This window comes from Neomonachus schauinslandi, chromosome 6, assembly GCF_002201575.2.
Source record: "Neomonachus schauinslandi chromosome 6, ASM220157v2, whole genome shotgun sequence".
NCBI classification, from domain to species: domain Eukaryota; kingdom Metazoa; phylum Chordata; class Mammalia; order Carnivora; family Phocidae; genus Neomonachus; species Neomonachus schauinslandi.
Window position 1 is genome coordinate 28,314,708 of NC_058408.1, and position 24,375 is coordinate 28,339,082.

The 24,375-nt window shown below is 54.1% G+C and overlaps 1 protein-coding gene across 3 annotated transcripts; it reads left to right on the forward strand.

Annotated features, from left to right (window-relative positions):
• Positions 1–292: 292 nt before the first annotated feature.
• Positions 293–23,872, forward strand: CSRP1 (cysteine and glycine rich protein 1). Of its 3 annotated transcripts, XM_021682719.1 has the most exons (6): positions 293–338; positions 11,716–11,834; positions 17,045–17,213; positions 18,056–18,185; positions 22,019–22,112; positions 22,597–23,872. In XM_021682719.1, exons 2-6 carry the CDS (start codon positions 11,723–11,725, stop codon positions 22,671–22,673), a joined length of 582 nt encoding a protein of 193 aa, XP_021538394.1. In that variant the 5' UTR covers positions 293–338; positions 11,716–11,722; the 3' UTR covers positions 22,674–23,872. The 3 variants fall into 3 exon arrangements, with proteins under 3 accessions (XP_021538394.1, XP_044772279.1, XP_044772280.1); XM_044916344.1 differs by lacking the exon at positions 293–338 and having other exon boundaries at positions 11,425–11,834; XM_044916345.1 differs by lacking the exon at positions 293–338 and having other exon boundaries at positions 11,425–11,834; positions 18,056–18,167.
• The last annotated feature ends 503 nt before the right edge of the window (positions 23,873–24,375 follow it).

Below are 24,375 nucleotides of genomic sequence, written 5' to 3' on the forward strand. Positions count from 1 at the left end.
AAACCCCGACAGGTCCAGGCACGTGCCCCAGACGCTTCCGCAGCAGCAGCGGAGGGACGCACAGTGGGTCCGCATGGGCGCACAGTGGGTCCGCCCGGGCAGAGCCGGCGTCTCCTGCCCACGCATCTGACCGCCCCGGGTCTGGGGGGCGGGCAGCGCCGCGGGGCTTCGCGCCATGACATCAGCCCTGGTGTGGTGCAGTGTGCAAAGCCCACTGGTTGGCGTGGCCCGGGACACGCCTTCCCCGGAGCGGAACAAAATGGGGCGCGGGCCGGGCGCACCCAGTCGCCGCTTCCGAGAGCGTTCCCGCCCGCGCCCGCCGCGCAGCCAGCTGCCAGGTGAGTGCGCCCCGGGGCCGCGCGTGCCCGGCCCCTCCGTGCGCCCCCCGGCCCGGCGCGGCACCCCCGCGGCGCCTGCCCGACTTCCCCGGCCGCCGGGCACGGCTGGGGCGCTGCGGGGCGCTGGAAGGAAAAGCGGTGCGGCCAGGCGGCCGTCCCGGGACGCGGGAGTGGGACAGGCGACCGCACTTAGCCGGAGCGGCGCTCCCGGCTCGGGGCGTCCTGGCACAAAGGGCTCCTGCGTGCGCCTGACCGGGGGTGGCCCGGCTCCCCCACCGCCTGCAGGTCTGGCAGCGGAACAATTCGCGATTCTGCGCGCCACTGACGCTCATTGTACGCAGTGGGATGAGGGCATCCGTGCCACCCCCTCCCTCACCCTCCTGCTCCGGGAGGAGACTGTGCCCGCGGGTGGGGTGGGGAAACATCTGGATGCAGGGCCCAGCCTGGGGCCTCTGTGCCCTGAGCGCAGGTGTCAGTTTTCACTCTTCCTCGAGAACCAGATGGAACAACATTTCACCTGCCCCCACCCACAAGTCTTGGTGCTAGGTGTGGACGATTATGCCCCCCGCTCCCGTCAGTGTTTGGTGGCCTCAGTCTTTGAAGGCTGGGGAGCAAGAAAGGAGCTGGTGTTGGGCAAATTTGAAGTGGCAATAGGTTACCCCACGAACAACCTCGGAGGCAGGTGTCCTATCCACTCACACAGGCTGGGGAGTATCCTGCAGGCTCTTGGTCCCTGCGCTGTTGTGAGCTAACCAGGACCTGGGTCTAGGCTGGGGGCAGTAGCCTGGGCTTGGCCCCTCCCTAGCGGCCTGGGCTCCAGCCACCCATCCCCCTGCTCCATGGAGGTGAACGAGCCCGCAGGGCCTTCCCTCCCTGGGAGGGCTCTGCATTGGGATCCAGTTGCAGTGGCACCGAGGAGATCCACTGGGCACCGGTAGAAAGCGTGTCATGAAGAGGCAGCCGGGAATCTCCATGAGAGATTGCTTGGAAGGCAGCCTGGCTCAGTCTTGACAGTTGGATCTGCCACTGAATAGACTGGTGACCTTGGACAAGTGAAGTAACTTCTCAGTGCTCAGTTTCCTTTGGGGATGGCGCTTTGGGGATGTATTGCACAGACGTGAAACACAGCAGGGCTCAATGACTGTCTTCTCTCTTGTCCTCCCCCTTCCTTCCCAGAAGCTGAGGAGGCTGCACGTGCTGGCCGTGTCTCAGGCATCTCAGAGTGCAGGTTGGGGGCTTCTCCTGGGATTTGGGGACAGGGGTGCTGAGCTTCCCTAGCTCTCACTCAATAGGTGCCTCCTGATTCTCTAGCCAGGCTCTGACTCAGGAGCCCAGGGTCATCTCCTTCAAGAGGGGTGGTGCTTAGCCCTCGACTGCTCTCAGGCAGTTGTCATCCCATCATTGCTGAGGGCAGCCTTGCACGGCTCACAGCTTCCCAGGGAACGACCCTTTGCCTCAGAGAGGATATCCGGGGTGGGGACAGTTAGACCAGGAAGGAAGTTTATCCTGCAGAGGGTGTGGTGTAGCCTGCACGAGGGGGAGGGGGACACTGCCCAGTACGGAAGGTCTTGGGGGGACGGGATGCAGGGGCGAAGCTCAAGAACAGGCCCGCCAGCTCTGCAGCCGGGTTGCTAATAAAGTGTGGAAAATGGGTGCCACAGCTTTTGGCCTCTGGTCTGCCCCAGTACCTTTCTTCCTGGCCCGGGTGTTTCCTTTTTGAATTGTAAACATCTGCCTCTGGAGCCCACCAGTCCTCCTGGAACAGAGTGGCGGCCTGGGAGTGTAGCGTTGACATGTGGAGGGTGGTCAGCAAACATTTGGTGAATGAAAGGGGTAGATACGGGCTTCTAGCTGAGTGGCCCTACTGGACACTCATAAACCTTGCAAATAGTTTTTCCCTGTAAGTAGTACTGAGAACCAGGTGAGGGGGAAAAAAGACAGAGTTTTTATTGACTGTGGACCTCCTGGTGGGGAGAGGAAACTGGGAAGGCTTTTTTTTTTTTTTTTTTTTTTTTAAAGATTTTATTTATTTATTTGAGACAGAGAGAATGAGAGACAGAGAGCATGAGAGGGAGGAGGGTCAGAGGGAGAAGCAGACTCCCTGCCGAGCAGGGAGCCCGATGCGGGACTCGATCCCAGGACTCCAGGATCATGACCTGAGCCGAAGGCAGTCGCTTAACCAACTGAGCCACCCAGGCACCCTGGGAAGGCTTTTGCGATAGACTGCCAAAGTTTTAAATATTCATGGAAACCCAGCTTATGGTGAAAAGGGGGTTTGCTTGAGGACTGAAGAGTCCTGCATTACACATTTTGAGGTGCCAGTGAGGTCTTCTAAACAAAGAGTTGCCAGGGAGAACAAAAGGACCTTTTCTCCAAGTCAACCATCTGCCATTACTTGGGCATATTGGCAAATACCTAGAGAGTCACAAAACTGAACAGTAAGTGTTAGAGTTGGCCTTCCCTTAAGGTAATCATAAGCAGATACTGCACTTACCGTGCACCAGAGATGGGCCTAAATCCTTCACGTGTATCATCTAGAACAATCTATGAACAATCTAATGCTCCCCATTGTACAGATGAAGAAACTGAAGCTCAGGGTGATAAGGAACTTGCCCAGTAGCGCAACTGGTCAGTCGTGGAGGCTCCATTCAAACATAGGCAAACTCCTTCCAAACCCATGCTCAGTGATTGTGTTATTATTTTTCTTTGCTCCTGTACATTTCTGATTTCTGGATCAGTTAGTAAAGAGCTATCTGCCATTCATGAAATACACTTTACAGAGTGCTTTGCTCTGGCTTATAAAGTACTTAAGGAAGACATGGCTTTGCTCTTGTGAACGTGGACGGAGGTAGGGTTAGAACTCGTGACCTCTAGGTTTCCACTCTGCTACATGGCCAGCGAGGAGAGACGCTCTCGGATGTTAGGTCCCAGATCCTAGTGGGTATGCTTCCACCAGGTCTGATGCGTGCTTGAATTTCCAGGTCAGGTTTGCAGGAAAGAAAAGAAGCCTGGAAAAGAGACTGCTTGAGAAAAAGACACACACACACACACACACACACACATACACACAGCAGCTAGCTGTGGGTAGGGAGGACGGGGAGAGGGGGTGCTAGGTACCAGAGGCTTTGCCTGTGGTTTCCAGTTGTCAGGAATTTCTCTGGTAATGACGTGGCTGGACTACGCAGCTCCTCAGGAATTTGTCTGACGTCGGCATTGAGTAATTCCCATGTATGGTAAAGTGTGTAAATACGGAGGCAGTTAGCATTTCCAGACTCTGGCATTTCCAGCGCTTCCCCAGGGCCAGAAGGCAGTGTCTGCCTCCTCAGTAGTGACAAAGGAGGAAGGAATAGGAGGTTTGCAGCTGGAGCATAGGCTCAGCCCCAACCAGGCAAGCAGACCCTCCCTCTCCAGTGTGCTGGGGTTCTTTATGCGGGGATTGTGGTGGGGAGAGGGGGTATGGAGCTTCCTGTGAAGTCAGCTGCAAACAACCTGTTTGTATGAGGTCTAAGTGCTAATTTGGTTTTGCTTTTTAAAAATCAATCCAGGAAACATCAGTCAGACCTTTCAGCATGGGACCATAAGTTGTTACCACTCTACATTGACATCATTCCAGAAAAAAAACAACGAAACTTGATCTGTTGAGTAGCCTGTGAGACCTTATTATAAGATAGGATTTCTCGTACTAGTTTTGAAATATTTTTTAAAAAATCGTAGACCCTCCCGCTCTTCTACCTTGGTTGACCTTCAGATGTCTGAACTCCCAAGGGTGGAGAGCTCTGCAGGAAAAGGCATTACGAGACAAGCAGGAGGGGACATAGCACTGTACTTGTCAGCTCACAATCACGCAAGGGCCATGGACATAGATGTGGAAAGAGAACACTCCTGCCACAGATTGAGGGCTGAGCTTGAGCGACAGTCAAGTTCTGGGGTACCATGGGGCCTGGAGTGATCATAGCGCAAAGATGCAGCTTAGCCATGCCATGGGCAGGGTTGTGAAGGAATCATGTAGTGGGCTGTGGGAAGCTGGGGACAAATTGGCATTTCTTTATTGACCATCCATCCCTCTCCCAATGACCATTACTTTCAGGGCAAGTCTATTTCCTGGGTTTTCAGGTGTCACCTCTAAGACATGGGTTCTGAACCCTGATCAGCAGGGCACCCCCTTCCCTCTGTCTCCTTGGCTGCTCTCTTAACGTGGGGGCGTGGAGGAAGAGGCTGAGCTGCAGGGTTGGATGGGATGACAGCCCTCCTGTGTACCTGGCCACGTACCACACAGCTCAGGTAATGTGAGCAGTGCATTTCTAACTAGACAAACACCTGACAGGTCTCTACCAGACCAAGTGGGTGGGGACCTGAGCCCTGAGCCCAGAAGTCGCTTTTTGACCCTAAGGAATAAGAGATTTTGGAATAGGAGAGATGGGATTTTTCCACTGGAGAAATAAAGACAAGGAATGGTTTGTCAAATCAGTGGTTTGACGAGACTTACCTTCAGGCACCTGTGGCCAGTAGTTAAGGATTATACGTCTCTGAAGTGGTTCCTTCGGCTTGAAACATGATCACACTGAACCCATCACCTCATCCCGACTTTCATGACATTTGTGAACGTGAGGGCCTGTGCATTTCTCTCCTGCTATGTGAGTGGCCATCTTGAATCCCTCTTCTCAAGATTGAAATCTGGATACAGTTCTTTTTTTTTTAAGATTTTATTTATTTATTTGAGAGAGAGAATGAGCGAGAAAGCATGAGAGGGGTGAGGGTCAGAGGGAGAAGCAGACTCCCTGCTGAGCAGGGAGCCCGATGCGGGACTCGATCCCAGGACCCTGGGATCATGACCTGAGCCAAAGGCAGTCGCTTAACCAACTGAGCCACCCAGGCGCCCTGGATACAGTTCTTAATGGGACAACTAGATAGGAAGGTGTGGATAGCTTATCAGAAGAAGCCAATCCTTGGCTTCTGGCTTCCAGCTAGCCCTAAAGATCCTGACTTTTTTTTTTTAAGATTTAATTAATTAATTTTAGCGGGGAGTGGGGGTGGGGCAAAGGAGAGGGATAGAATCTCAAGCAAATTCTTGCAGGGCTCCATCTCACAACACTGAGACCATGACCTGAGCCGAAACCAAGAGTCAGATGTTTCTAGCCATTCAGCAGAAAATTCAAGCCCTATTCTCTTTTGAGATTAGCAACGTGGTGAAGTAGACCAAACCAGAACACAGACAGCAATTGCCAATGGGAATGTAACTCTCTGAAACCCACCACATGGAGAATATGATTACAGAAGATAGCAATGCTTCTTGAACACCAAGAGCAATACACAAAAGAACTTGATATAAAGACACAAGCCTCTGCTTGCCTCTCAAGTCACCGGTGGCGGGGGTGGGGGGGGTGGGGGTGGGGGTGGGGAAGGGACTAAATCCCAAAGAAGGGTAAGTCGCTTGTCTTGTTTGCTGGGCTGACAGATGAGTCAGGAATTCATGGTCCCGATTTGGCATGTTATTTCTCAAGCCTTGCGCCTTCCAGATGTGGACTAGCTGGGAAGGACGGTGAACATCTGGCCCCACAGCTGGTGAGAAGCTTGCCGGGGCCAGCCCTGTCAGTGGTGATCAGTGGATCCGGCCTGGCATCGTTCCGTCACTTCCATACATTCTCATTGCCTCCTCAGAGTGGGGATCTGAGGGGACCAGTGTACAGGCCAACTTAGAGACTAGCAGACTGAAGCTCAGAGAAGAAAGGACGTTGCCCAAGGTCATTCAGCCAGGAATGGATGAATCCAGACCCACTTTCCTCACCACTGAACACTCCCACCTGAACTCGGACCTGGGGAACTTTCCTCCTCAGAGTCTCCCATGGGGTGTCAGACGGTCAGAACTTGAGATGAAGCCAGGTGTCCCTCTAAGTACTCCAGAAACTCTGAGAGACGGGTTTCCTTTTAAGGCAATCGGTTGCCTCCTGATAGCTAGCTAGAATGTGGCTGTTAGAAAGAAGGGGCTGAGCAGGAGGGTGGGGGTGGAGTGAAGAGCGCTTCCTGCCCCTTGTAGGGAAGGAGGTGGCCCGGGCTCCCTCCAGCTGAGACTCTTCCCCACAGGCAGGTCCCCTGGAGGGGTCCTCTTGTGGGCAGAGGGGATGGGGGGGCCCATCCACAGGGGCAGCCTGGGACCCTTCCAGTCAGTGAACAGTCACTGTTTTTTATCCCAAGGTGCTGGAGCCCTTGTTCCTTCACTGGGCTCCTGAGAGGAGACCCCCAACGTCATGGCCAGGCTCGAAGGATGGCGCAGCCCAGAGGCATCCCAGGCAGATTTTCCTCACTGGCAGGTCCTTGGGTTTCACCCATTCTCTGCCCATGTTCCTGTTTCCCTGCGGCCCTGCTGGATGTGGGCCCCTGACATGGAGCCAGGGAGAACAAGGAGAGGCCTGTGTGGAGCTGTGGGTCTCCCCCAGGGGGAGAAAGGCTTTGTATCTGGGAACAAAACAATGCTTGGAACTGGCTCCCAACCACAGGGTTAGGGGAACTTTCCTCCCTTAGGGGTATTCCTAGGGGCACGGAGTGTGTCCCTACTAGTTCAGGGGGCTGGAAAGGGAGGGGAGAACCAAGCATTGGCATCTTCTCTGCCTACCGTGTGTAGGCACTCTTATATAGGATGGGGCGACAGACTGACAGTTGGGGTGACAGAGGGCCCAGAAGTGGCTAAACCCGAATCGGAATCCAGTTCTGTTCTTCTCTGAGCCTTGTTTTCCTTATCTGTAGGGTGGGCATATATTCCCCATCTCCGGGTGGGAAGAAAGGGATGATGTCCGTAACCTGGTGCAAAGCAGACATGCAGTCGATGGTAGTCTGTCAGTTGGGGTGCCCTGGCTGCAGGAGTCCCGGTCGTGATGCCTGGTCACCTCCTCAGAGGCAGAAGAGAACCTGTGTGGCTCCAGATGAACATGCCTATTTTTCCAGAAGCTTCCCAAACAGAGCTGCCCTCACATGTCACTGCCTGTCCTTGAAGCCGCCCCCACAGGGGAACGGGATGGCCATGGTGGGCCCCTAGAGCTGGGCATGGGAGCGCATCCCCTGAGTCACTCAGTGGAGGGTGGCTGGGGTTCTGCTACACAAAGGGGGAGAAGGGGTGACGCTGAGGCCGACAGCAATATACATCACTATTCTCACCGAACTGCCCCGCACATCGTAGGGTTTTGCAGCCCTGAGCTCCTGCTCGACCAGGCAGCTGGCCCCTGGAATCTTCGGGGCAGAGTGGAGTGAGGGAATGAATGGTGGGATCGGGGATCTGGCAGTTCAGGCCCTGTGGGGGTTATCTGAGGAGGGCAGAGAGAAGTCACGTGCCCTTAGAGAAACCCTACCTGCGGGGGGCGTCAGTGATGTGCCTAAGCCTGAGGAGCTGTGGTCGGCGCAGAACCTGCGGAGGGGAGAACTGGCCTTGCACAGTGGTCCGTGGCCCGCTAGACCCATGTGGGAGAGGATGATGGGCCCCAGCCCCAGCCGTCCGCCTCCTCGCAGCCTCTCCCAGCTCTGAGCACAGGCACTGACTGAGCACTCCCGGCATGCCAACGCCGCTCTGGGCATCCTGGGAGCGAACCCAGCGATTCAGTCACCAGCCCCGCTTATGGGTGAGGCAGGGTAACAGGAGACAGCGGGGAAAGGAAACTGTGCAGGGGAGAATCTCAAGGTGAGGGGTGTGGTTACTCTCAGGTAGCCGGGAGTCACTGATGGTTTTTGAGCAGGGGTGCCCTCCACAAAAAAGATCTAGCAGCTGCTAGTGGGGATGGAAGAGGAAGGAGATTCCAGAAGCAGCATGACCATAATTGCTGTCTCTCTGGGGATGCATTCAATTGTAAAGTAACGGGCTTAAACCCGTAGAGGGAATTTGTTGGTTTGTTTAACTGGAAAATTCAGAGATAGATTGACCTTCAGGTTTGGCTGAATTTGGTGCCGTGATGATGCATTGCAGACTTAGTTTCTTTTGTCTCTCAGCTCTGTCTTCCCTGCTGTCAGCTTCATCCCGGAACTGCCTGTCTCCCTCGGGACAACAATCTCAGAGCCCTCTCCTCACTGGGGGAAGAGGGACTTGTTTCCAGGAAGTTCTCTCTAAAGATCGGGATGCTTTTTCTTCCAGAGAGCCTAGAACTGCCTTCTCCTATCTTATTGGTCTGAAATATTTAGCTGGCCCATCTTTGAGCCAATAACCTTGGCTGCTTAGGTTAGGTCCAGGCCATGTGCCATGGCTGATAATCGGGTAGTTGCCAAGAAACAGGTGTATATGGCGTGGTGTCCTTTTCCAGGGGGCCGGCAAGGGATGAGCTGCATGAGGGAGAGGTGGGGAGGCTGGGGTAGGGTGGTGCGAAGAAGAATGGAGAGGAGAGAGTCTAAAGGGCTCAGCACTGGTTTCGGGGGTGAGTGGGTAAAAGGGAGCACACAGAAGGGTGCAGCTACGGGAGGGGGAAGAGCCCCTCGACAATCTCAGGAGTGGGATAATTCCTTTGTGATGGAGAGAATGGTTGTGGTACCATGAGCAAAAATGGAAAAGTCGAGAAAAAGAATAAGTTTGAGAAAAGGCAATGAGTTCAGGTCCGTCACGTTGAATCTGAGGAACTTGTGGACCATCCAGGTGGAGATGCTCACTGAAATTAGATGTGTGAGCCTGGGCTCAGGGGAGAGGCCAAGGCCAGAGGGGTATGGAAGTTCTTGACAGAAGGGGGCCAAGGTGGGACCCGAGGGAACCCCAGCTTTTCGGATATGGGAGCAAAGCAGAGGGAGTGAAAATGTGCTTGACAAAACCTTGCTGAAAATCCCCGTGATCATTGTGATATTCGAGCCCCAGTGCCCGTGAAGAGCAGAACCACCCACACCACTTTCCCCACGTGAAACCCTGCTTGTCAGCCCGCACACACTGACTGTACACCTCTGCTGGGTCCTAGGCTCTGCTGAGATGCCCCGACACAGAGAACTTGGCCCTGGCTGTGGTTTTCAGTATGAGAGCATCCTTCGTTCATTCCTCAACTACTTCCTGATCGCCTGTAGGAACACCTGTATGCCAGGTGCTGAGCAGGGTGTGGGGACTCCATTGTGAACATGACCTAGACTTTCTTCTTGAGCTGAGGCCTGTGTCCACAGTCAGATGGGAAGCTCTCCAGCAGTGGAAACCATGTCTCCCTCTGTCCTTGACATTGATTCTAGCTGCAGCCACCAGGAAGGTGGGCTCTGGATAGCACATCCCTGTTTTCAACATTTCCTGATACAGAAAACTGGTGAGTTTTCTCCTTAGGCTCCTTTGCGTCCTGAGGCAACAGACCCCTCTGGCAAGGTCCCCCTTCATTTCCAGCACCCCTCATCATCCTATACTCACCACATCCTGAGCTACCTCATCCCCCGTCTTGTACCCACGGTCGCCTGTACCTTGCACAGGACCCCGCCCTCCGTGAACTTCTGTCATCTTCCTCCTTCAGTCACATGTCTGTTGAATGGAGGAGTGAAATGGGAGGAGAGACGCTGACCCCATCAGCCTGAGGGGGTGTCTGTTCTCCAAGTTTCCATGGCATGTACCTGCTGTGCTGCTCTCTGGCGCTTCAGTACCAACCTGGAGCACGGCCTCTCCTGCAGTCTTGGATGCCTGCGTTAATAATAATTAGTGAATGCAGGGGCCCCTGGGTGGCTCAGTCGGTTAAGCATCTGCCTTCGGCTCAGGTCATGATCCCGGGGTCCTGGGATCGAGTCCCACATCAGGGTCCCTGCTCAGTGAGGAATCTGCTTCTCCCTCTGCCTCTCCCCCTTCTCGTTCTCTCTCTCTCACTCACTCTCTCTCAAATAAATAAATAAAATCTTAAAAAAAATAAATGCATAAATAAAATCTTTAAAAATAACAATAATTAGTGAATGCTAACTATAGGCCAGGCACCGTACCATGCCTTTGACATGCCAGACCTCATTTTATCCCCAGAAAAAAATCTGTGAAATAGCTTTGGTTTTTATCCTCATTTTACAGATGCAGAAATCTAGGTTTAGAAAGACAACTACCTTGCTCAAGGCACACAGAGCCAGTGAGTGGGGTTCAGAACTGGACCCAACCTGTCTGGTATCAAGACCTCAACTCAGAACCAATACCTAGAGCATCTCAAAGTTGGTCTCAGGCTGCCTGCTTTGGACTCACCTGGGGTGCTTATTAAAAATCCAGATTCCTGGGATGCCTGGGTGGCTCAGTCGGTTAAGCGTCTGCCTTCAGCTCAGGTCATGATCCCAGAGTCCTGGGATGCAACCCCGAGTGGGACCGAGCCCCACATCAGGCTCCCTGCTCAGCGGAGAGTCTCCTTCTTCTTCTACCCCTGCCCACTGCTCCCCCTGCTTGAGCTCTGTCAAATCGATAAATAAAATCTTTAAAAAATATCTAGATTCCTGTACTTCCCCTGGGGTCTGGGGTGGCGCTGGTCAATCTGATTTTGCAGAAGCCCCCCTGCACTCCCAAATTTTTTTTAAAGATTTTATCTATTTATTTGAGAGAGAGAGAATGAGCAGTGGGGAGGGGCAGAGGCAGAGAGAGAGAGAGAAGCAGACTCCCTACTGAGCAGGAAGCCTGATGCCAGGCTCGATCCCAGGACCTGGATAATGGGCTCTAAGGCTGGAGAACTGTGCCCTGTGTGCCTACCCCCCCCCCCCCGCTTAAAAAAATTTCTGGGTTTTTTTTTGGTGAGCTGTATCTTACATATAAAGGAGCATATAATACCTTCATGTATAGTTCAAAGAATAATTGTAAAGTGAGCCCCCATGGGACAACCACCCAGGTTAAGAAAAAATATTGTCAGCGCCTTAGCAGCCCCTCTGGAGACCCCCACACAGCTCTGGGCCTTTCCCTGTCTTACAGGTAACAAGTCTAAGATAATAGTTTGTGATCATCTTCCCTTGCTTTTTCTTTATAACCTTTCCACCCGTGGGTTCATCCCTTGACAATATGAATTTTGTCTGTGAACCTCCCACAGATGATCTGTGTTTTGTGAATTCTAGTGTATCTGCTCTTTTGGCTCAAACAGACTTTGGTGAGATTCATCCCTGTTGATGCACGTAGCAGAGGGTTCAGTGTCTTGCTTCCACAGCCTCCTTTGGAGAGCCGGTATCTTATGCTTATTTATATTAGAGTGCCTGGCCCCGGGCTGAAAATACAGCAGTGGCTCAGTGACTGTCAGTTGCTGGCACTGGGGCAGGAAGCCCCCGAGTGGCAGTGTGAGAAGGACGTGGAGAACCATCAGGAGGAAGTGCCCAGCCAGGACTGGGGGCCCCCACAGGTGCCCTGCCTGCCCTCTTGCCATCCTTGGTCTGCCTGTGGTTCTCCCGTCACGGGCAGTCTGGGTCTCCAGCTCCCCGTAAAACTAATTCCCCTGTCTGGGTCCAGTTTCAGGATGCCGAACTGGGGAGGAGGCAAGAAATGTGGGGTGTGCCAGAAGACGGTTTACTTCGCGGAAGAGGTTCAGTGCGAAGGCAGTAGCTTCCATAAATCCTGCTTCCTGTGCAGTGAGTATGCGCCCCGGGCCCTGCCGCTGTTGCCGTGGGGACTGGGACGGGGCCTGCCCCCACAGGCTGGGCCTGTCAACACCGCAGGGGACGGGCCCCATGGGATGTAAACAGCTTGACATTTGGCTGGAGCACAGCTGGGGAGGGAAGCACTTACAGGCCTCTTTGTTCCGCTCAGAAGCTGCTTTCTAAGGGGAAGAACTGGCCAGAGCTGGTGGGGGTGGCAGCCGCTCTGGGGCGGGGTGCCAAGCTTCCAGACTTGCTTAGAGAAACTTTCCACTCTGCTTTCTCTTTCTCTCCCTGCCACAATGCCATCATTTAAGAGGAAACCACTTTGGGCCCAAAGTTTTACCCAAATTTGGACCCAAATGATCCCTTGTTAAAAGGTGAGAGAGGTTGCAACTTTATGGGGACACTGAGCCTGGAGCAAGAGCTGGGTTCTCCCTTCTTCAGCCCCTCTGGGCCAGCCTGGTCACTTCCCTCACCTCCCATTTTGCTCCAACAGCCTGGGATAAGAGGACGATGAGCAAACAGATCTTTGACATTCACCCCCAGTAACCTGGAGCTGGCTCTAATCACAAGCCCGGGTGAGCAGGAAACTGGGCAACAGACAGCAAGCAGCTGGGAGCCGTCAAGTGGCTCCAGGAGTCCTTGACCCCAACGGTGTTGTCAGAGCACCCAGGAAGTGGTGCCTCGAGGAGGCGCCCTGCCCCCCATTTCTAAATGATTTGGTTCACTGTGATCAGAACAGAGGGTCCTGGTCAGAGGAAGAGGAGTTTTCCATGAAGGCAGACAGAGTCGGAGGCAGGGGAATGTCTTAGTTAAGTCCTGGGTTTCTGGAGCCAGTCAGGCAGGGTTTGAATCTGAGTTCAGTTTTGGTTATCTGTGTGCTGATGGGCAAGTTACTCGGTTTCTCCCTGGTTGAGTTTTCTCACGATTACAGGGGAGCTAATAATACTTACCTCATGGGGTTGTTGTGAGAACAAACAGAAAGAAGCTTGGAAAACAAAGTACTTAACGCAACTGCGAATGTTTGATAAATGACAGACACTGCCCTGGACACACACACACATACACACACGCGCGCACACACACACACACGCACGCTGCTGAGGGAGCTGCAGACAACATGGTGTGGTGACATAAAGGAGACCTCATAGCCCGTCTGAGAGATCCAGGGAAGGGGGTCCCATCCATCCCGTATCACATGAAGCAAAGTTGGGAGTGTCCATGGCCGCTTTGTTCCCAGGTGATTCGTGATCCAGAGTAGGAACCAGATGGACCAAGGGCCACCTGGTCACTGGATGTTCACCAGATCTCTTCCGGGCCACCCAGCTGGGAGGCACCCAGCACAGGACAGCAGGGGCCCCCCCACACCCTGTGCAGCCAGCTGGAGTGGCCACCCAAGGGCTGCATCTGATGAACAGGAGTAAATGAGCCCCAGTGGGGCCTTGTTGGCCCGTAGCCCACAGAGGAGGCCGCAAACAGCAGCTTCTTGTTATCAGCAGTTCACCGCACTTAGGAATTTTCAAGCCGTTTATTTTTTCAGAGGGCTCAGCATTGGCAGGAAGAGGGTCTGGGCTGCTGGGGTCTATAGGGTTTTGGTCTTTGCTCTCACATGTTGCTTAATCACTACAGAGGCAGCTGAGAGGCCTCGGTCCTGCTCGTGGAGGAGTAGCTGTTGGTGGCGGTGGGGGGAAGGCAGGAATTCAGGGGGTGGCATAGGAAGAAGGGAGCAGGCCTGGGTCAGGGCGTGAAGGGGTGTGGAGGATTAGAAACAGCTGTGGAAAGTCAGGCTGGGGAGCAGGGCTGGGAGGGGGTGTTGTGAAAGTAACAGGCATAGGGAGCAGTCTCGTGTCGCCCTGGGGTCTCCGGGCCAGCACAGCTCCTGGGTATCCGAGCTTAGAGAGGTCCCGGCAACCAGGTATCCCCACAGCTTGCTGATTCCTGGTACCAGAACAGCACTGAGCACCCAGCAGGTTCTTGATGATTTGTTTATCAATGGAAGGAGCATCGCTTCTCTCTTTCAGAGAAGTGGGTGATTAAGTGTCCAGCTTGAATTCAAGAATTCAGAATGACCCCGAGAATCAGAGGACGTTCCTTCCTAAGTTTCTTCTGAAGGCGCTTTCCTTCCTAAGGCTCACAGAGTATGGACCTGGGTGGGATTAGGGCCATAATCCCCTTGCTGTCTGGACCTCTGACCATTCGGGTCCTTGGCTCTGGCTTCTAGTCAGTGTGGCACCTACATTCCCTTTCCTGAGGGCCTGGGACAGACAGGTGGAAGACAAGATGATGTAACAGAGTCAGGGAGAATGGCCTCTGCCCTGGGCTTGGCCTTTGACCTGGAAGCAGGAACAGAGAGGGCCTGAAGTCTACTCCGGTGGCCTCAGTAGGGGTGGCCACCTCCTGCTAACAGGCAGAAGAGCTCAGCTCTGCAGTTGGGGGCCTACCCTGAGGCTGCATGCCCTTCTCTGAGCTGTAGCCAACTCCCTCCTGGGCAGGTCAGGGTTGAACAGCCAGCCCTGTGGAAAAGTAGACCTGGTCTGGCCTAATGGTGGTTGACTGATGAAATTGCACTGTTTTCCAGGACCCCAGTGCACAGGGGAAGCTTAGAGAAGCCCTGCATGCCCTCTGACACCAGAATCTCCTCACCCACAGGCTGAAGTTTGTTGTCAGTTTTCACCCTCTTGGTCCCACAGGCTTGGCCTGCCTGAAAGGGACCTTTGGCAGTCAGAAAACAGCCAGGTCTGGAAATCAGGCTTGGTTCTGACCTGGCCCTGCTTCTGGCTAATTCTGTGAGCTTGAACTTCTTTGTAGGCCTTGGTTTTCCTTCCAGAGAGAATCCCTCTCTGTTTTGGGGTGGGGTGAGGGGGGCTCTGACCTCTCACCTGGGACTGCGTCTTGCCCATACTTCAAAATAGCATCAGAAGGCCTCACTGAGCCTGTGGCATCTGGAAGGACATTTTTCCAACAAATGCATAACTAACCATACCTAAGTCTTTTTTTTTTTTTATCTCAACATTATTTGGTAGAAATTTATTTAGGCCTTCATTCAAAATTCCCCTCAGTTGAGTCTTTGGTAGAGCCTCCAGGTGACCAGACTATCTTGCCTGGATGGAGGTAGAAGGGTGGAGGGCCTGGGTAAGGTGTTGAAGATGGGCCATGGTGGGCAGGAGGGCCAGGGGGAGAAAAAGCAGGGCAGAAACCGACAGGGTGGTCTTCACACCAGATCTGGAAGTCAGGGCTCTGTTGGCACTGCAGGGAGCCGCCTGGAGGTTAATGACTGGTAGGCCCTGCTGTCTCCTCTGGGCTGAGCTCTTGGGTCTCCTGCTGGCAAGATCACTCAAAAGAGCCCTCTGTTCCCCCAACTGTTCTTGTCTCTGCTTTCTGCCTTCCCTCTGGTTTTGGAATTCCCAGTTCAACTTGGGTCTTACAGGAAGCAATTCCAGGCCAACTCCTGACTTCCCGCCCTAGAAGGGAATGTTGGAGCCCTTGGCCTGTTGTTCCCTCTCCCTCCTTGCCAGGAGCTAAGCCCCAGGGGACGCGGTGGGAAGTTCCATATTTGGGCTGCCCAGAACACTGGAATGGGGTGAGGATCTCAAGGGCAGGACTAGAGGGCCCTTATTTAGTCTGAAGTCTGCAACCTGGGGCTCAGGGTAAGAGAGGAGCTGGCGGAGGGCCAGACCCATTAAAGGCAAGAGGATGGCAAGTTGCACAGAGCTGAGCTGAGAGCTGTCTCAGGGGGAGGTGAGAGGCGTGGCTCCTCTAGTGATTTCTGGAAGGCTCCCTCTTCAGAAGGACATGTTTGAGTCTATGGTCCAATTGGGCACACCCAATCTCCATAGTGAAGGAGTATCATAGAACCAAATTGGGACTGTAGGATAAGACATAAGCAGATAGAGTGAGGATGAGTCTCTTGAGAGAAGTAGGTGGGGGTTGGGAGCATATGATCTTTTGAGGCCTGGGCCTGTTCTTCCTCCTCCCTTGTGTCCTGGTGATACTAAATTTACATAATACTAATAACAGTAGCCCACATTTATTTTGCACCTACTGTGTACAGGGTATTGTGCTAAGTACTTTACATGTAAGATCTTATTTAGTTCTCCCCACCACCTTTTGGGGTAGATATTATTGTCTGCATTTACAAAAGGAGACACCGAGGGGTGCCCGGCTGGCTCAGTTGGTAGAGCATGCAACTCTTGATCTTGGGATTGTGAGTTCAAGCTCCATGTTGGGTATAGAGATTACTTAAAAAATTAAAAAAAAAAATTAAAAACAAACAAACAAAACCCCCGAAAAGAACCAAGTGGAGAGATGGAGGCTAGAAAGGGAAAATAACTTGCCCATCACACAGAAGTCACATAGCTGGAAAGAAAGAGAGTTGAGATTTGATTTTGGGCAGTCTGACTGCCATGACCCCAGGCTCCGACCATTTCACTCTGGATGGCTGGGCACAGGCCCCCTGACAGGCACAGGAAGGTATATGGGACTCACAGGCTTTCTGAAGCTCATCCCCTTCCAATTGCTGATACCCCAGGAATCAGGAGTTCTTCCGAGTCTGACCTCGGGTCTTCCTAAGACAACTGGTTCCTGAGATCAGAACCTCCAGATCTTGTTGTGATTAGCATATCCTGCATCTCACTTCAAGGCCCACCATGCTGGGTACTTAGTAAATATGAAACTTTTCTTTTCTTTTGGATGCATCACTTCACCTGCGGCCCCGGCCCCCCCAGGCACGCATGGATTGTTTCTTCAGGAGTCCATTGCTGGAGGCAGGAAAACCTGGACTGTCTTCCTTTCTTTTTTCTTCTTTCCTGTTGGGATACATTGTCAAGAGCAGAGCAAAGGCCCTCAGCAGGTTTCCTGTGGCTTGGGGTCAGCCTAGGCTGTGGCCTCGGATGATCCCTGGTGTGCACCACAGCCTGGCGAGGGGTGAGGGTGGAGAGGACAGAGGAAGGCACCCGTGGGCTCCTGCGAGAGGTGGCTCAGCCGGCCGACATTCCTAGAATGAGGCCACGCAAATCCCCTCCCTCCCGGCTCCCAGCTCCCTGGCCATCTGACTTCCATTTTCACGCTGCTCCTGGAAGATCAGGATATTCTCTCTCAGAGCGCCCTGAGAGCTTTAGCGGCGGGGGTGGGTGGGGTGGGGTGTTGCAGTGAGCAAGCAGTTCCCCCCACTGCCAGCTCACCATGCTCCCTTCCCTCTCCAGTGGTCTGCAAGAAGAATCTGGACAGCACCACCGTGGCCGTTCACGGCGAGGAGATCTACTGCAAGTCCTGTTATGGCAAGAAGTATGGGCCCAAAGGCTATGGCTATGGGCAGGGTGCAGGCACGCTGAGCACCGACAAGGGGGAGTCTCTGGGCATCAAGCACGAGGAGTGAGTACGAGAGTCTCGCCACCCCCTTCCTTGAGGTCTCCCCCCTTACCCCCGTGTCGCACACATTTGCAACCACTTCTGGTTCAGCTGTGGAAGGTTCAGAAAGCCATTGATCTCCAAGGAAGTCCTAGGGCCACCCACTGGGGGTCAGGACAACGAGAGTTGCTGAGGGGTTAGAGCGTGGAGGGACCCCAAGAATTACTTGGTCCAATGTCCTCTTTTCTCAGATGAGAAACCCCAGCCCAGGCTCAGTGGCCTGGCTGGGGGTCCCACAGGCGCAGAGCCAGGCTCAGAAGTAACAACACTGCCCCACCTGCCTCTTTGTCTCGCCATCTCTCACCCCTGCACTAAGGGGCAGCCATCTCCCTTCCTTGGAAATGCGGCAGGGTTTCACTGGCACCCACTGACCTCTGACCTGTTGAAACAGTGGCTATTGGCAGTCTGCCTAGCCAGCATCTTGACCTTGGGGGGAATGTACAGAAATGACAGATGAGTGAGCACATTTTAGCCAAGGTCATTGCCCTAGAGGGAATGATTTGTCAGCAGATTTCTCCTGGAAAGAATCTAATAGGCAGGCTGCAGGAATGGGGAACAGAGGAGGGCAATTCTTAGCAAATGAGCTGCTCACTGATGCCCGTGTTTTAACTCAGTGGTGGAGGGCAGTAGGATGCTTCGATGAAAACAGCATTGTGCTGAGCCTGGGTCTGTCCATCTGTAAAATGGGAGAGCACCCTGGAGGTCCTGGTTGGGAGAGCCGCCCCCTACTGATGTGAGATGAAGGTAGGGTCATGCCCACTCGGGACCAGCCGCACTAGTCTCACCGCACATCCTTGCCCACGCAGGGCCCCTGGCCATAGGCCCACCACCAACCCCAATGCCTCCAAGTTTGCACAGAAGATTGGCGGATCCGAGCGCTGCCCCCGATGTGGCCAGGCAGTCTTTGCGGCTGAGAAGGTGATTGGTGCCGGGAAGGTAAGGTGGCTTCTGGGAAGATGGGCTGGGGAGATGCCTTCTTGAAATGTGGGTTCTGGAACTTTGTAAGTCGGCCCTGGATCTGATCAAGGGAGCGTGAGCACTGGGCTTTAACTCCCTCCCTTCTAGGGAAGGAATAACCCTTCGTCCCTGTGTTGCTTGTCCCTGTGCCTTCCAGTCTGCAAGGACTGAGGAAGGCACACATAGGCTCCGGGGAGAGGTGGCTTGGCCAGCATTCTTATTCATGAGGATAACAGGCCCGCCATTGATGAAACTGATTATTAAATGCTTATGTGCAATTTAAAGGGAGTTGTAAAGATCAATCTGATGGGTTTCAAAGGAGCTACAAGCCCCCTAAAAGCATATGCAAAATTTTGTGTCTCTGGGAAGAAGATCCACAGTTTTCATCAGATTTTCAAAAGGATTTGTGATCCCCAAAATGTTAAGAGCCACTGGAAAATCCACATACATTCCATATTGTAAGACCTGGATTCTGGGAAAACATGTACATCCATGTACCCCCAGGGCAGAGATTTTCAAGGTTCAGGGCTGATCAGAGCCTCCTGGGAAGCTTTTGCAAACTATTTCTTTCTTTCTTTCTTTCTTTCTTTCTTTCTTTCTTTCTTTCTTTTTTTAAGATTTTATTTATTGGACGAGAGAGACACAGCGAGAGAGGGAACACAAGCAAGGGAATGGGAGAGGGAGAAGCAGGCTTCCCGCGGAGCAGGGATCCCGATTCGGGGCTCGATCCCAGGACTCTGGGTTCATGACCTGAGCCGAAGGCAGATGCGTAACGACTGAGCCACCCAGGCGCCCCTTGCAAACTATTTCTGACTGCCATGTATGCCTTCCCCTGTGGACTCCCAACCCCAGAGCACAGTAAGAATCACTGTAGCAAGCCCCCATCCCAGTGAGACAATCCCACCTCCCAGAGAGCCTGCAGTGGAGAAGAGGCAGGAGAACTGGTAATCCACCAGACTAGTGGTCAGAGAATAATGGAAGAGGCATCCTCAGTCTATGGCCAGAGAGGCCCAGATGGAGGAGAAACTCGGCCAAGGTCACATAGCAAGCGTCTGGAACAGCTGAGCCAAGAGCCTGTCTGCAGCTCTTCTGGCTTTGGGTCTTGGCTTTCAAGTCTTTTCCACCTTGAGGAAGGGGCCCAGGACCAATGGATGGGGAACTGACACTTAGGCCACATCATCTAGACCATAGCAGGCTCCAACCTTGACAGTCACGGTTGGAGATAGGTATTATTATCCCCATTTTACAGATGAAGAAGCTGAGTGTCAGAGGCATTAAGTTAATTTGCCCAGATCTTCCAGCGAGGCAGTGGCTGGACTAGGAGTCAAGCCCAGGTCCCTCTAACTCGGAAGTTCGTGCTCTTACCACTGTTAACTCTGCTTTGGGCCACTTAACCTCTTTGAACCCATTTCCACAGCTGTCATGAATCCTGGCACCATGATTAAGACCTTGGGCCCTCGAGGCGCCTGGGTGGCTCAGTCAGTGAGGCATACGACTCTTGGTTTCAGCTCAGGTCACGGTTTAGGAATCGTGGGATCAGCCTGCTTTGGTCCCTGCGCTCAGTGGGCAGTCTGCTTGGGATTCTCTCTCTCTCTCCTTCTGCCCCTTCCCCTGCTCACACTCTGTCTCAAATACACAAAATCTTCAAAATGACTGTAAAAAAAAAAAAAAGACCTTGGACCCTAGACAACCCTTCGTTTTGGCCACTTACTAGTTGTGTGACTTTGGGCAAATCATTTAACCTTTCTAAGCCTCCATCTGCATCTGTAAAGCGAAGCAAATGACAGTCCCATCATACAAAGTTGTTTTGCAGAATAGAGGAGATACTGCACGTGGGGCCCCCAGCACAGCCCCCAGCGCAGCGCCCAGGGTGTGCTCAGGACACGTTGGCCGTTGCTGTTACTGTTGGTGCTGTTGTTACTGTTACTGTGCACTTTGGGGGATTGTTGTGAGGTCAAAAGGAAGATCCTTGCCATGGATTAAATGATATGAAAACGGGAGATGTTAATCTTATTATGCAGTTGGTATCTCTTTCTGCTCATAGTGTCTCACTAGGAGAGTAGAAAGTTATAAAAGGGCACCTGGGTGGCTCAACTGGTTAAGCGACTGCCTTCGGCTCAGGTCATGATCCTGGAGTCGCTGGATCGAGTCCCGCATCGGGCTCCCTGCTCAGCGGGGAGTCTGCTTCTCCCTCTGACCCTCCCCCCTCTCATGTGCTCTCTCTCTCAAATAAATAAATAAATAAATCTTTAAAAAAAAAAAAAGAAAGTTATAAAAAATAGCTAAGAATCACTATGTCCATTCCCTGGACAGGGTCTAAGTTAAGGCTGTAACTTCTGAGGGGTGGGTATAAGAGATGTTTGTGTTCAAACAGAAAAGGTCGGGAGAAGCTCCCACCTCTCTTTGGCCTTGGCCAGGAAAGAAATAATCGAGGAACAGGGGTACGTTTGGGCGCTGAATGAGTGAGCAAAGGGATCCAGCTTATTTGGAGGGTGGGCAAGGCAACGTGAGGGGTGGGTGGCGGTCCGCATGTGCTTCAGCCCCGCTCGCTCGGGCCTGGAGAGTTGGTGTAGCAGCCCCTGCTCCCCAGAGGAGGAGGCGAAGGCTGGGTGGCTGCTGAGGTGCTGGGAGGGCCTGCCCATCTCAGCTCTCTGGATTCCGCTGTCTGCTGTCCCCGCTATCCCCGAGGCCTGGGAGGAGGAGCCAGCATGCACAGGTCAGGCAGCCAGGAAATCTGAGGGGATCCAGCTTCCTTTCTCATTCTCCAGCCCAGGCTGTGCTGAGGGAGTCTCTTTGACCTTAAAAGGCCTTGTTTTGTCCTGCCTGCGTGCTGCCTGCCCCTGGCTTTCCTGGTTTTGCAGAACTGTCTATACATCAGGGGCCTAGCGTGCTCAGCTGTTGCTAACGGGAGCAGGGTGCTGAGAGGTCTTCGTGTCCGTGCTGGCTCCCATCACCGTGTGCAAACCCCGGGCCCGCCTCTTCCCTGGCAAGCTCTTCACGGGTTCCTCTTAGACCCACAAAGGACCTTCTGTGGCCCCTGGAGAAGCCGCACTCCTCAGGCCTTGCCCTGCTGAGTTCAGTGCACTTCACAGACCCCTTCTCCTTCCAGAGTAATACTCGATCTGATGGGCTCCGGGCCTCCTCTGGGCCAGGCCTGTGCCGGGCACGTTACATCGCTCATGCTGTCTAATCCTCTCAGCCAGCGAGCCAGGGAGATACCGCCAGCCCCCTCTCCAAGAGGGAGTGGCTTCCGGGCAAACAAGGAGCCCAGTGCTGGAACTTCAGGGGCCAGGCTGGCTCAGACGAATCCCAGTTGCAATAGCCTGCACCGTGGCTGGGCCCCATCCGTGGGTGTGGATGTGCAGTTCTCACGACCATTCTGCAGGGTGGGCAGGGGGGTCTCCCGGTGGAGGAAACGGCGGAGGCTGTGCAGCCAGTAGGTGGCAGTTCCAGGACGGCCACACCACTGATCCCCAGGCAGGATGGGTCTGGAGGAGGCTTGTGCGTGCCTGTGGGGGGAACAGCTACGCTGGTGGCGATCCCGCCCCCTCGCCTGCCCTTTGTGGTGCAGCTGGTGCCACTCACCGCCCAGCAACACTTCCTTGCAGATGACGTGAGGTCGCGTGTGGTCCGTGGCCTGCTTCCACCACTGCCTGGCCCCATGGGCCACGTCCTCCCAGCAGGCCCAGCTGAGCAGACTTCGGAAGTGTCTTGAACCCTTCCACTGTCATTATGTCAGGGGGAATGGGGCTGCGGGGTAGGGGACCCCCTCGTCCCTGGAGGCGGCATTAACTGTTTCCTTCCCTACACAGTCCTGGCATAAGTCTTGCTTCCGATGTGCCAAGTGTGGTAAAGGCCTTGAGTCCACCACCCTGGCTGACAAGGACGGCGACATTTACTGCAAAGGTGGGTGGCTTCACTTCTAATGCAAGGGTCAAGACGTCTGAGGGGGTAGGGGGCTAACCAGTTATGCCCTTGCTAAATGTAAACCCAATTCCTGGCCTCGGGGTCACTTCCGGAGCTTCCAGTGTGACCCTGCACTTTACAGATGAGGAGACAAGCCTGGAGGGAAAAGTGACTTGGCCAGAATCATATGACAGATACGGGCAGGATGGGGCCAGGACCTGGGTTCCTAACTCCTAGTCGGATGCCCTGCCAGCAGATAGTGCTTCTCCTATAATTTCAGCAGTGGGGGAAATGGCTGTAATGTGGAGCCAAGAACTTCCGCACTTACCGGGGCTCGGGGTGCTACAGAGGTGAGGGGCGCTGGGTGGATTTTGTTGCTCTGGAGGCCTGGCCAGGTGCCCAGGGTGGAGGATCTTTGGTGGGAGGGCTGGGAGGTGGGGCCTGGGGGAGGAGGAGCCAGGCCTTACCCCTTCTCTCTCGGCAGGATGCTACGCGAAAAACTTCGGACCCAAGGGCTTTGGCTTTGGGCAAGGAGCTGGGGCTTTGGTCCACTCTGAGTGAGGCTGCCGCCGTCCACCGCACGCTGCCCACTCCTGTGCTTTTCATCGCCATTCCCTTCCCAGCAGCCTTGGCGACCTCCAGGATCCCTCCTCCCTCTCTCAGCCCTGCCACACATCGCTAATGACTTGAACTTGGGTGTCTGGCTCCCTCTGGTTTGGAGTCTGCCTGAGATCCCACTCCTCTGCGGGGCTCCCTCTGCCTGGGACCTGACACCATCACCAGCAGGAGACCTCAGTGTTTTAGTGCAGGTGGGACTGGGCCCTTCTCCCCACAACCCGCCCCACAGTCCTCTGTTCTTAGCCTGTTAGGCTGAGTGTCCGTCATCAACCTGCCAAGATCCCTGAGCCCACATCTCGGATCCCAGAGGAACAGTAGGCCCAGGGGAGAGGGAAGCAGGAACAAGATCGGGCAGAGGAAGCTGGTGGTTCATTGGATTCTCCTCTGCGGGTAAGAGGGTGGGCTTCTTGGTGTCCCTCGGAATAGGCCTGGGGAGTTCCAGCTCGGGAATTCACTGTGGATGCAGAAGGGCATACAGACAGGGTCATGGACTATTGGAGCTACTTGCTTCTCTGAGCCTCTTGCCTCTGAGGCTCTGGAGACCCGGTGTCCTCCCCCTCGGGGTGAGGAAAAGAACTCAGGTCTGAGGACCTAAAGTCAGGATGTGGTCTGACCTCCCCAGGCATCTAGTTCCTTGTTTGGCAGAGGCCCGGATGAAACACCTCCCAACACACACTTTCATTTATCAGTGGCCCAAATCTGAGGGTAAAGAGCTCCGCCCCTAACCCCAGTCCCGAGGCTGTGGTGGTAGCTCCTCCCCGTCCCAGCACAGACCAGGCCGGTGCCCTGTTCCCACCACTCCTGCTCGACCCTCAGATGTGGAGGGAGGCACACACAGCCTCAGGCTTCATCTGGACACCCCTTCCCTATGTGCCCAGTCCTCAGCACCTGCCTGCCCACTCGGGGCCTTGCCCCTGCCACCCCACCCTTCTCCAGGAACCCTTCTCTGGCCTCTTCACCCCCCATCCCTTGCAGGCCCCAGGTCAGGAGCAGCAGGAGGAAGGGGAGGGGCTGGGTCTCGCTGCTCCCAGTGACTGAAAGGACAACACTGTATGGAGGAGTCATGTGGAGGGGCTGCAGGCCCGAGCTATGTTCAAGCTGACTTCTCATCTGGTCAATAAAGCCTAAATCTTAGAACAGAACTCTGGCGTCCTGATCCCGTGTCTGTAAGAGTACAGCGAACCACAGGGCTGGGAGGGAACCTCATTGGAGGCATCAAATTAGCAGGAGGTTAGGTGGAAATAAATATGGTTTGTTCCTGTTTTTCTAAGGGCTGCTTACTTTCGAGTGTCGGTTCTAACTGAACCGCACTGCCCGGAATGACCCAACCAGCCCAGTCCCGCTGCCTTGCCCTGTCTGGCAGCCCCCACTCCCACATCTGGGTGTGAAAGCTGTGTGGGCTTTGGCATTTGAGGGGCTCAGCAAGGCCCCAAAGCTGTGCTCAGAACTTCTTCCAGCCTGGAAAAGCCCAGAGTGGGAGGGGAACTCAGCCAAAGGAACTCTCACGTCACATCCAGAAAGTTTACTTCTGCCCAGGAGGGATGGCATGGAGGGGCCTAGCTCAGCATGCGGCGAGGTCCGGGCCCTGTCTTAGTCTATTCTGGCTGCTATAACAAAATGCCATAGACTGGGTGGCTTATAAACA